The sequence below is a fragment of the Penicillium lagena genome (assembly GCF_028827675.1).
Source record: "Penicillium lagena strain IBT 129212 chromosome Unknown utg000002l_segment0_segment0, whole genome shotgun sequence".
In the NCBI taxonomy this organism is placed as follows: domain Eukaryota; kingdom Fungi; phylum Ascomycota; class Eurotiomycetes; order Eurotiales; family Aspergillaceae; genus Penicillium; species Penicillium lagena.
Genome location: NW_026623223.1, coordinates 1,492,522 through 1,504,108, shown reverse-complemented (window position 1 = coordinate 1,504,108; position 11,587 = coordinate 1,492,522). Strand labels below are relative to the sequence as shown.

At 54.8% G+C, this 11,587-nt stretch overlaps 6 protein-coding genes across 6 annotated transcripts; 5 read left to right on the top strand and 1 right to left on the bottom strand.

Annotated features, from left to right (window-relative positions):
* Positions 1-146: 146 nt before the first annotated feature.
* On the top strand, positions 147-1,701 carry N7510_003360 (uncharacterized protein; the record flags this gene model as incomplete). Its single annotated transcript, XM_056975287.1, has 4 exons — positions 147-496; positions 570-900; positions 953-1,230; positions 1,287-1,701. The coding sequence occupies 4 exons, from the start codon at positions 147-149 to the stop codon at positions 1,699-1,701; spliced, it is 1,374 nt and encodes a 457-aa protein (XP_056835243.1).
* Positions 1,702-1,847: 146 nt separating this feature from the next.
* On the bottom strand, positions 1,848-2,867 carry N7510_003359 (uncharacterized protein; the record flags this gene model as incomplete). Its single annotated transcript, XM_056975286.1, has 2 exons — positions 1,848-2,705; positions 2,796-2,867. 2 exons carry the CDS (start codon positions 2,865-2,867, stop codon positions 1,848-1,850), a joined length of 930 nt encoding a protein of 309 aa, XP_056835242.1.
* A 1,833-nt stretch (positions 2,868-4,700) lies between these two features.
* N7510_003358 (uncharacterized protein) lies at positions 4,701-5,810 on the top strand (the record flags this gene model as incomplete). The annotated part of the gene is made up of 1 exon (XM_056975285.1): positions 4,701-5,810. The coding sequence occupies one exon, from the start codon at positions 4,701-4,703 to the stop codon at positions 5,808-5,810; it is 1,110 nt and encodes a 369-aa protein (XP_056835241.1).
* A 261-nt stretch (positions 5,811-6,071) lies between these two features.
* Positions 6,072-8,448, top strand: N7510_003357 (acetyl/propionyl/methylcrotonyl-CoA carboxylase subunit alpha; the record flags this gene model as incomplete). The annotated part of the gene is made up of 5 exons (XM_056975284.1): positions 6,072-6,223; positions 6,291-6,489; positions 6,546-6,643; positions 6,700-8,305; positions 8,404-8,448. 5 exons carry the CDS (start codon positions 6,072-6,074, stop codon positions 8,446-8,448), a joined length of 2,100 nt encoding a protein of 699 aa, XP_056835240.1.
* A 672-nt stretch (positions 8,449-9,120) lies between these two features.
* N7510_003356 (uncharacterized protein) lies at positions 9,121-10,441 on the top strand (the record flags this gene model as incomplete). Its single annotated transcript, XM_056975283.1, has 4 exons — positions 9,121-9,565; positions 9,623-9,692; positions 9,765-10,190; positions 10,261-10,441. The coding sequence occupies 4 exons, from the start codon at positions 9,121-9,123 to the stop codon at positions 10,439-10,441; spliced, it is 1,122 nt and encodes a 373-aa protein (XP_056835239.1).
* A 523-nt stretch (positions 10,442-10,964) lies between these two features.
* Positions 10,965-11,531, top strand: N7510_003355 (Glucose-methanol-choline oxidoreductase N-terminal; the record flags this gene model as incomplete). Its single annotated transcript, XM_056975282.1, has 1 exon — positions 10,965-11,531. One exon carries the CDS (start codon positions 10,965-10,967, stop codon positions 11,529-11,531), a length of 567 nt encoding a protein of 188 aa, XP_056835238.1.
* Positions 11,532-11,587: the final 56 nt, after the last annotated feature.

The following is an 11,587-nucleotide window of genomic DNA, read 5'->3' as shown; positions in this document are numbered from 1 at the left end:
ATCCATCACCATACAAGAACACCCGGAGCGGTCCTTGTCTGTCTTGTCCCGACGGCTGCCGCGCTGTTCTGCAACAACAACCCTTAAGAGTTCCACCACTCCTCCGTGTCTCTCCCTTCAGTCTTTCTCTCTCTAACCCTCCCACCATGGCCTCCCTCTCCCCTCTGACCTCCATCTTCCGCTCCTCCGCCACCCGTTCATTCTCACGGGTGCGCAAGCCCATCCCCACACTGGCCGCCTCCCCGCGTTTATTGCGGACGGTGTCGACCAAACACCCAGCAGGCTTTGAGCCACCCACCGAGGAGGATTTGCTGGAATTGCGCGATCGAGTGCAGGAATTTACTCGTGAGTCTACTGCGTCCCTGGTGGATGCTGTAGGTGCAATCACTCACAAGTGTCTTGATTCAGGCCGCGAAATCCCAGCCGAGGTTGCCGCACGGACAGACGAACAGAATGAGTTTCCTGCAGACATGTGGAAGAAGCTGGGTGATGCTGGGTATGAACTCCGATGGAACTCCCGCATTCTGATCATACGACCAAACAGTATTAACCATTCAAATCAAATCCAGGTTCCTCGGCGTGACGGCTAATGAAGAATACGGCGGTCTGGGAATGGGCTACCAGGCCCATTGCGTGGTGATGGAAGAGCTCAGCCGAGCCTCTGGCAGTATCGGACTGTCGTACGCTGCGCATTCACAACTCTGCGTGAATCAGATCTCACTCAATGGGTCAGCCGCGCAGAAAGAGCGATTCCTGCCTGGCCTCCTGTCTGGTGAGAAGGTCGGCGCGCTGGCTATGTCCGAGCACTCGGCGGGCTCGGATGTCGTGAGCATGAAGACTACGGCGAAGGAGGTGGATGGTGGGTGGGTGTTGAACGGGACGAAGATGTGGATTACCAATGTGAGTGTGGTGTTTTATCAGAAAGTGTCATCACTAATACGGTGTGTGGTAGGGTCCTGATGCGGACTTTATTGTTGTATATGCCAAGACTGAGCCCGAGAAGGGCTCGAAGGGAATCACGGCCTTTGTCGTGGAGAAGTCGTTCAAGGGCTTCTCATGTGCGCGCAAGCTCGACAAGCTGGGCATGCGCGGCTCGAACACGGGTGAGCTGATCTTCGAGGATGTGTTTGTTCCTCGGGAGAACCTCTTGGGCGAGGTGAACCGTGGCGTTCGCGTGTTGATGGAGGGTTTGGATCTGGAGAGACTTGTGCTGAGCGCTGGGCCTCTGGGGTATATGCCGCTCCCCCTCAGTTCATTTTTGTCTATGGTAACTAACATCCTCACAGAATCATGCAAGCAGCCCTTGACCTGGTCCTCCCCTACACTCACGTGCGAAAGCAGTTTGGATCCCCCATCGCACACAACCAGCTCATCCAGGGCAAGTTGGCGGACATGTACACCAAGCTAGCCGCCTCGCGGGCCTACACCTATACCACGGCGCGACAGGTTGACCAAGCCGCCGTGGCACCGGGCGAGATGGTGGTCCGGACGCAGGATTGCGCCGGAGCAATCCTCTATGCCGCTGAGCGGGCGACAGAGTGTGCTCTGGACGCGATTCAGCTGATGGGTGGCAGCGGCTATATTAATGAGATCCCTGCCGGCCGATTGCTGAGGGATGCGAAGCTGTATGAGATTGGAGCTGGCACGAGCGAGATTCGACGGATGGTTATCGGTCGTGCTTTTAACAAGGAGTATGCGTAGTGTGGTCCAACTTGTTCTACAAATTCAATAAATAGATCATCTTTGTCAATGTAAATCATGAGATGCATTTCCATGGAGATGTATTTTGTTCATGCCAGTCATGCTAAGCGCCGACTGTCCAAAACATGTGTCAACGGCCAGGTTGGTTACTTCTTCTGCCTCGTCGACCGGCGCACCGAACCCGCCGCCTGCGACGCACCATCCTGCCCAGAGCCACTAAGCTTCCTCGACGCAACTCGTTTTCCCCGCGGCTTCACCGAGTCCCCAGCAGGCCCATCCTTACTCGCATCCTCCGGCACCGAGGTCTCCGCTTTACGCTTCCGACCCCTCTTGGCAGGAGCCAAGGCAGCAGGCTCGGGTGCGTCATCGGGGGACAGCACCTGCTCCGGCGTGGTATTGGACGCGTCGCCTGCGTCCCCGTCCCTCGAGCGTAGGTTTTCCAATGACGGCACATCCGACATCTGGTCTGAGCTGTCTAGCTGATGCGGCGCCTCGCTGCCTGCTGCTGGGGCCGTAGTATCCACCGCGTCCGTATCCATGGGCTCAACAGCAGCAACAGCAGGGGCGAGACTAGGCCGACGCGACTCCTCCCTCGTCCGCTTCTTGCGCAGGCGCGATTTATCCAGACCCGGCTGCGCGGACTTGAACACCTCGCGCCAGTTCTCCAGCAGGGCAACCTTGTCCCCGTAGCCCGGCTCGTAGATCTGCACGGTGACATCCCGGTCCCTTTCCAAGCTGGGCGTCTTCCAAACCACGCCTTGGAACGAAGTGAGGTCTGGTTTTGTGATGGACTGGACCGGTGGTGGGCCGCGGTGCACGGAAGGGGAGGAGGTCTTGCGCTTGCGTTTCGTGGTGGGTTTCTGCTCTGTTTTCGTCGCTGCCGAGGTATCCTCGTCGTAGTAGTCGTCTGAGTAGTATTCCCAATCGCTGAAAAATTCTTGCACGTCCTGCGCGGGATCGTCGTAGTACGAGGCGTCGTAGTATGAGCTTGCGGCGAGTTCGTCCTGCGTGAAAGGAGAGTGGGTTAGCGTCGGAGGTCATGAAGTGATAGACTTGGATCTTCTTCGTGAACTGTTATGAAGGGATGGACTCACAACTAGGTCCGGGACCACGTCATCCCAGAGATAGTCATCTTCGAACTCGTAATATTCCTCGTCGTCCGACATGCCGATGTGAGATGAAAAAGCGAGTAAGTAAGCGAGCGTCGTCGAAGGGAAGAAAAAAACGATGCAGCAGTAACGAGGGAGATGGGTCCAGTATATTTACATATACACTATGCAAGAGTCATGGACAGCGAGGGAACGAGTGAGTCGGGGAGAAGAAGGCGAGGAAGAAAGAAAACTAGGCGGATCTCGAATACTCGTCACGGCCGATCCTTCCAAATCCTGCTCAGGTAAGCCTTGGCATTCAGTCATTCCAACTATACAATGTACGCAACAATAATAATCTATTCTCCGATCTATTTTTGACCCCGACTACGGCTGAAAAATCTCAGCCCCTTGTTAGGACTGGTCATCCTTTGCACCCAGAGTTGATATTGACTACACTGATTTTGTCGACGTTGAAAGCGACTAAACTGATCTGGACCATGCTACCTCTGGAAAGCTATATGAAGCCCCTTCTCCCCCATCTGGTTTCTTTCTTCTTCATCGCCCCCGATGCGCCCTTACGGTAACCAGATCGACAGCGCCACTAGGCAATCCCTGGTGGCCGAACGGATGTTGGCTTTTATTCCTTACATGATTCGATTTTACTACTGGTAGGTGGTGGATATCGTTATTTTTGCTTGGCTTTAATCTTCACATCGTTCTAATCAACTTTTCTCATCTTTGTCTTCATATCTATCTCCACATCTGTTTGTCATGTAGTCGGCAAACGCAGTATACTAATCCTCGGATCCAGGTACGCCACTGCAAATATTCATCACCAACATCCTCCACGACCTAATATCAACCAAAATTAGGTACGAAAACGGAAGATGGGAATGGCAACACAGCTGCGCAAACGAAAATCGCATGTACTACCGAACAAGCATGCCAAATTTCTACCCTCATCTCAACACCACGGACGGGACCCTGAGCTGGGCAGTGGGATGACAGAACCACGGGTGTTACCACTACCATCCGTATCACCACCACGACTACGACCAACGTGGCAACCCCCCTCAACCTTCCTCCGGGGCCCCGCCTTCGACGTTACTACCGCATCGACTGCACTGGTATCAAGAACCAGTCATATCGCGGGCAGAAGCAGCAGAAGAAAAAGGAAAAGGAAAAGAAGAAACATGACCGGTGTCAATATGAGGATCGGCCGCATTGGACTCGGCTTCCGCGTCCGCCGCGGACAGAGCAGACACGCAGACAGGATCGGAATAGGAGGTGCAAGAAAAAGAGGGAGTCGAAGCGGAATCGGTGACAGGATTGTGGCTTTTTGGTATTCAAGAAAGAACTTTGGTGAAGACTTTGGCGACGACTTAGTGACGAATACTGGTGACGAAATCCTAGAGATCTGGATCACATAGCTGATTCAGTATCTTGACCACCTTCCTGCTAGGGCTCGGGCCCAGGTCCTAGCGGGAGATCATTTGCGAGAGACTTTTCTCGGGGAAATGTGCCTGTGTTCGGAAGGGAGACAGATTGGACTATCATTGCAGGATGACCAGGCCATCGTTCATGTAATGGGGTACTCTTTCCAGCTGGGGAGTTTTCTCTGCAGAGTGTTTCTCCCGCGTCTGGTTTTAACGAGGCCCCGGGGTTTTGTACTTGTTGATTGGGGGGGTATATGTATACCTTCAAATGTTGGTATATGTATGTCCATGACACCTCTTTCAATTCGAATTCGAAACAGGAAATGAATATTATATTTAATTATTGTCTGTCTCTCGTGTAGACAGTAGTATAGTAACTGATTATCATAGATTTGTAGGTGGTAACTAATTGTAGATCCTCTTGGCAGTGGCGATGTCAACCCCCAAGGCCATCTGTCCGGTTTCACCCAACATGCACCAACTGAACACTCGCAACATGGCATCCCAACCACTTCCCCCCGACGGGGTTCTCGGAGCCAACTACAACGAGGGATTGAAACTGGTCGACGGCGACCATGGCGAGCTCCGCGCCGTCGGCGCCAAGTGGATCCGCGGCTTCCTGGACATGCATCTGATGGACGTCCCGCACCCAGAGCAAAGACCAAATATCAATGCGGTATTCCGAGCTGTCGACGCTGGATTCAAAACGATTATCAGCCTCAAGTGGAACTATCAAGAGCGTGATTTCCCCGTTCTTGGCAGTGCCGAGCACGTTGCCGAGCTGCAGCTCCTAGAGCGCATACTCGCGCTGGTCATGCCCCGAGTCGACGTGATGGTGATCGGGAACGAGCCCTGGATAGAGGCAAAGCCCGACCAGCAGAACCAACGACTCAATGTTTTCTACGAGAGCATGGCCGACGCGGTGATCGACTTCCGTGAGAGAAACCACCTCCCCACACGCTTGTACATGGGCGCCTTGAACAGGCTCGACCTGCCCGCCAAGCGCACACCCGCCATCGAGCGCTTCCTGGGCTACATTGCCTCCAAGCCGCAGCTCGACGGCGTCGATGTGCACCTGCACATCCCCAATCTGCCCGCCCACCGCACAATGCTGGACTACGTGCTTCCTCGCCTCCGGGCCGACCAGACGTTCATCGCGACCGAGTTCTCGCTAATCTGGCACTGGAAAGCGCATCTGGGCGACGCGGCCTCGAACTACTTTTGTTCTAAGTATGGCTTCCCGGCGGGTATCAAGGTGCACGAGGTCATCAACGCCGCTTTCCAGAATCCGTTCCCTTATAAGCAGTGGGAGGATTTTCTTGCCAATGAACCCTGGTATATCCAGCGCAGACACTTCATCACCAATGCTATGAAGATGTATCGCGAGACGGGCCGGATGGCTATTGCGACTTATTGCTGGAGTCCCGCCCGACATAGGACCAAGCCCTTGCTAGTCACGGATAACCCCTGGTTCATGAGTGCTGTGTACTGCACATCACCTGTACAGTTGAAACCGGATGGGACGAGACATGAGAATTTCCCGTGGTGGGAGGAATTCCGGCGGGCTGCGAATTACCTCTAGTCATGCGTAAATTCTATCTGTAAATACCTTGAATATCCCTACGGTTCCATCGTTGCATCGATATAGTTGTATTGCACGTGACAGGTTCCCCCCGCATAGTCTCGCTTTGCGTCGGCAATGACAACAATCAGTCTCCCAAGGTTGCTTTCTTTCTTCCTCTTCTCTCACCTTATACCATCTACACCTATAATGCCTCTCTGCTAAGCCTTCTTGAACATCATCTCTCTCAGCCCTTAATTCAAATTCCGGCTGTCCTTAGCCATGCCCCTCTCATCCCTTCTCCGCATTGCTCCCCGCGTCACCCCGACCGCGGCCCGCAGAACAACACGAGCGGCCTCGTCGGTGTCAAGCACGCCCGGCGCCCATACCCCGCTGGACTCGATTCTCATTGCGAACCGTGGTGAAATTGCCCTGTAGGTGAGCCCTTATTGCTGCTGTGCTGCCCAATACCTCTAGACATAGCCGATTGACCGATTGCAGCCGAGTTGGCCGGACAGCGGCGGAGCGTGGAATCCGCGTGACCACCCTCTACACAGACCCAGACAGCAAAGCGCAGCATGCGTTGAGCTCACCATATGCGTTCAATTTGGGCTCTGTGTCGGCGTATCTGGATGGCGATCGGATTATTGAGATTGCGCGCAAGGAAGGGTGTCGAGGGATACATCCCGGTTATGGATTTGTGAGTTTTGTCTCACTTGGCAAGAAATATTGCCAGGTACTGACGGAACTACTTAGTTGAGTGAGAACTCTGCGTTTGCGCGCAAATGTACCGAAGCGGGATTGGTCTTCATTGGGCCTCCGTGGAAGGCGATTGAGGATATGGGTGATAAAAGGTATGCATTACGTTTACTCAATTGTTGAAACATTGACATAACCCAAATGTACCTAGTCGCTCGAAAGAGATCATGACCGCGGCAGGCGTGCCCTGCGTTCCCGGATACCACGGGCAGAACCAAGACCCGCAACTCCTCGAAGCCGAAGCCGACAAGATCACATACCCCGTGCTCATCAAGGCCATCAAGGGTGGCGGCGGAAAGGGCATGCGCATTGCGAACTCCAAAGCCGAGTTCCAGGCGCAGCTCGAGTCGGCCAAGTCAGAAGCGATGAATTCATTCGGCGACGATCATGTGCTAGTGGAGAAGTACATCACCACACCTCGGCATATCGAGGTCCAGGTCTTTGCGGACAAACACGGCAACAGCGTCGCCTTGGGGGAGCGAGATTGCAGTATTCAGCGACGACACCAGAAGATCCTTGAGGAATCGCCCGCACCACATCTCCCAGATGCCACTCGGAAGGATATCTGGGCCAAAGCCCGAGCGGCCGCGTTGGCGGTGGGCTACGAAGGGGCCGGCACGGTCGAATTCATCTTCGACAACGACACGGGTGAGTTCTATTTTATGGAAATGAACACGCGGCTACAGGTCGAGCATCCCGTGACGGAGATGGTGACGGGCCAGGATCTGGTCCACTGGCAGATCCTAGTGGCCGAGGGGGCCAAGCTGCCTCTGACGCAAGAGGAAGTGGAGGCGCGCATGGCCCAGATGGGACATGCCATCGAGGCCCGGATCTACGCCGAGAACCCGGACCTGGGGTTCATTCCCGATTCGGGCCGTCTCATCCATGTGCACACACCCGAAACTACGGCCGACATCCGGATCGACGCTGGGTTTGTGGAGGGCGATGACGTCTCGGCACACTACGACCCCATGATCGCCAAATTGATCGTCCGGGGAGCCACCCGCCAGGAAGCCCTGCGCAAGTTGGCCACTGCCCTCGAGCAGTACGAGATTGCGGGCCCCGTGACCAACATCGAGTTCCTCAAGACCGTGTGCGAGAGCCCGGATTTTATTGCCGGCGAGGTCGAGACGGGGTACATTGAGAAGCACCGCGAGGAGCTCTTCGCCAAGAAGACCATTGAAGAAGAAGTGCTGGCCCAGGTCGCCTTGGCATGCTTACAGCGCGACTCTACATCGGAGTCTGGCCCGTCCGTCGGCTTCACCCCGAGCTATCAACAGCGTCAGCTGAGCTTCACCGAATCCGCCGGGCCGGGGGCTCCAGCAGGAACTCCCTTCACCGTGCAGGTGCAACAGACTGCCGACAACACCTTCAACGTGCAAGTTGGCGACCGGGTCTTTGAGCAAGTAGTCAGCCACCTCGACCTGGGGTCACGGGTCGTCACCTCCTTTTTCCCTCACACACGGCTGGACACGACCGTCGTGCGGGACGAGGACACGATCATCGCATTCCAGCGCGGCTCGCAGTACCGATTGACCGTCCCGCGGGCCGGCTGGATGGAGAAAGCGCTCGGGATGAAGGACGTGACGAACAGCGTGCTGGCGCCAATGCCATGCAAGGTATTGCGGGTGGAAGTACAGGCCGGCGACGAGGTTGAGAAGGACCAGCCGCTGGTGGTGATTGAGAGCATGAAGATGGAGACGGTGATCCGGAGCCCGCAACGGGGCACGATCCTCAGGGTTGTGCATCAGAAAGGAGTAAGTCCAGTCACGCGCCCACCTCCTGATTTGTTCTGGAACGATCGGATGGCGGTCCCATGATGCGCCCCGTGACCGGTACTGACATGTTCCTGCAGGACCAATGCAAAAGCGGCACTCCCCTCGTCGAATTCGCCGATTAGTGACCTGACAGCCCGTCTGGGCAAGTCGAGTCCTGGGCGTGGCCCGGTCGGGGGCCACTTGCTTAGGGATTCGTGTGGGGTACTTGAGGGCTGTCCCACTGCACAACAAGCACAATCGGATCAGCCCCGGGGAGTGGATCTAGAACTGGTTAACGGGCAACCGGCGGGAATCCCGCCCCAGTCAAAGGGCGGTAACGAATGTGAGCAGCTGCAACCGCGTCATGTTGTGGGAGAGAATTGCCACTGGCTCGGCGGGGGAATAGTGGCGAAAGTGTATGTGCAGCGGCCGGCCTGCATGATGATGGTCCCGAGAAAGTCAATGAATAGCCCTGATCCATACATCTACGTCCACCTGGAAGGACCTCCTCTTGTAGCCTGAAAGTACCCGGCTGGTACACGGACCCACTGACATCAGACTCGCCTCGAGCTTTCCCCAATTCACCGCAACATTCCCAGCTGACCCAGAGCTCGAGAGCTATTATTGTTTTTCCTTTCTTTTTCTTTTTTTTTCATTCCTCCCCTTCCTCTGTCTTCCTCCTCGTCTCCCTTCTCTCCCTGGACCGACGCATCCATCCCCTTGCTGCACATACTTCCCTTCCTAGGCCACTCTCCACTCCCCTCTCTCCTCTCCGGCTTCAACCTCCCCATTGAAGCTCCCATTAGCCCTCTAAAATGTTCCAACCCACGGTCGCACGCTCCATCCGAGCTCTGCGCACCCGCCCGGCAGCTCTATTCGCCGTCCCACGGCCCGTCTCAAGCTCCTCCCTGCGCCCGCTGTCATACACAGCTATCCGCGCCAACAACAAGAAAGATGACTCCAAGAAAGACCCCCTGGTAGCGGCGACCACCAAAGCGCCCGAGGGTGCCTCCGGCGAGCATGAAGGCCGCTTCGCCCGGACGGACGAGAGCGTCCAGATCCCCTACCCGCCTGACAGCGAGATGCCCGCACAGCCGATTGTCCAGGGTCGTGGTGGGATGCATTTCAAGCGTACTCTTGCTCAGTTCTCTCTTGAGAATACGGTTAGTATGGTTACTGGGGGTGCGCGCGGTTTGGGGCTTGTTATGGCGCAGGGTCTTGTTGCTTCGGGGTCGGATTTGGCGATTGTTGATTTGAATAGTATGTTGCTTCCATGAACAACAAGAACCGGAGAGCCACGCGCTAATTATTACCCAGAGGAGGAAGCCGAGGAACAGGCTCACAAGCTGACCGAGCAGTTCCGCAAGGAGAACCCCGGTCTGGAGGAGTGAGCTATGCCCCTCCCCTGCTCACGCTCGCCACCACCGTGGCTCGTGGCTAACTCATCCGCCATCACCAGAATGCCCAACGTCACCGCACACTACGCCGACGTGGCCGACCCCGAATCCGTGAAACAAGCTCTAGATGAATGCCTAACCAAGCACGGCCGCATCGACAACCTCGTCACATCAGCGGGATTCACCGAGAACTTTGACGCAATCCATTACCCATTCGACCGCATGCAGAAGCTCTGGGGCGTCAACGTCGACGGCACGTACCTCTTCGCCACGGGCGTCGCAAAGCATCTCATGGAGCGCAATGCTCCCGGCAGCATCGTCATGATCGGATCCATGTCTGGCTCGATCGTTAACGTGCCTCAGCCCCAGGCACCGTATAATGCTGCCAAGGCTGCTGTGCGGCACCTGGCTGCGTCGCTCGCGGTTGAGTGGGCCGGACACAATATTCGAGTTAATTGTATTAGCCCGGGATATATGCTGACTGCCCTGTAAGACTGACCCGGAGCCAATGTTGAGGTTTGGTGTCCAATCAAATCGACTAATAACTTCTTTGTATAGTACCCGCAAAATTCTCGATGAAAACCCCCAGCTGCGCGACAAGTGGACATCCCTCATCCCCGTCGGTAAGATGGGTACCCCCGAAGACCTCATGGGCGCCGTCACCTTCCTGCTCAGCGACGCGTCTAAGTACATTACCGGCGCGGACCTCCGTGTCGACGGCGGCTACACCCTGACCTAAATATCTGCTGCTGTGTTGTTTAGCATGATATTGATGTATGGGGGTTAGCCTTTTTTTTCACGGATGCGATATAGACCGGCTGTATTTTTCATATTTTCATATCTTTTATTTTCATCATTCAAATCAACAGGTCAAAACAACTTGTTTATTTAATGCTTCATCTCAATCGAGCCTTTGGATTTTATTTCAACTATGCTCAGGGGAAGAAACAGGAAAAGGCTTGCGATGGCTTGGAGTATAGCGAATGTGATAGGACGGACCGTTTTGCTGGGCTGGTATACCAACCAACCAACCAACCACTTCAGCTGTTTTTCTTATAGAGCGGAGCCTTGCGTGTTTCATCGCTGTAAGAGACTTATTGGAGTGCAGGCTTCCTGCAATACCTGGTTGATTCTCAACTGCCCGTGCCCTACCCTCACCCTTCACCGCCCTTCCCCTCTCTCAGCCGCACATCGCATCGCGCGCTTGGGTAAGATTTGTTTCGTAGCAACTTGAAGGACGCTGAGCATATTATATCGGGATAATGGAGGCCGTCGGGGCTGCTTCTGCCATTCTCTCAATTGCAACAGTCGGTGTGCAATGCTCCATAAAGCTGATGACCTTCGCAGGTCAGATGAAGACGGCTCCGGAACAGATTACCAAAATCGCAGAAGATGTGTCGTTGAATGCCAGTATTCTGCAGCAATTGGGTGAATTGGCTAAGGAGAACGTCGGAAATGAACCCCCTGTATCGGATGAGAACGAGAGCAGTACCGACGATATCAAGTCAATCCGTGATGCGGACACCGCAGCATCCAAGCAGAGTATCTTCAATGTCAAGGGACTGGGAACTGTCATGAGCCTGGCGAAAAACTGCGAAGAGATCTTTAACTCATTGGATCAATCCTTAAGCAAGGCAAGCAAACAGCTGCGTGCAAAATCCGGAAATTCTGGCAAGATCAAACTTAGTCATGCAGAGAAGTTCAAATGGCCGTTCCTACTACCTGGAATGGAGACGATGCGGAATGAGCTCAGAAATGTCAAAGGCACTTTGATGTTGATGCTTCAAGTCGCCATGCTGGCGTATTCGAGGAAGCTGATGAACCAGTAAGTCACTTCTATCCTCTTTTGTACGACCGCCACGGGCCATCGCTAATTTCGAAGATA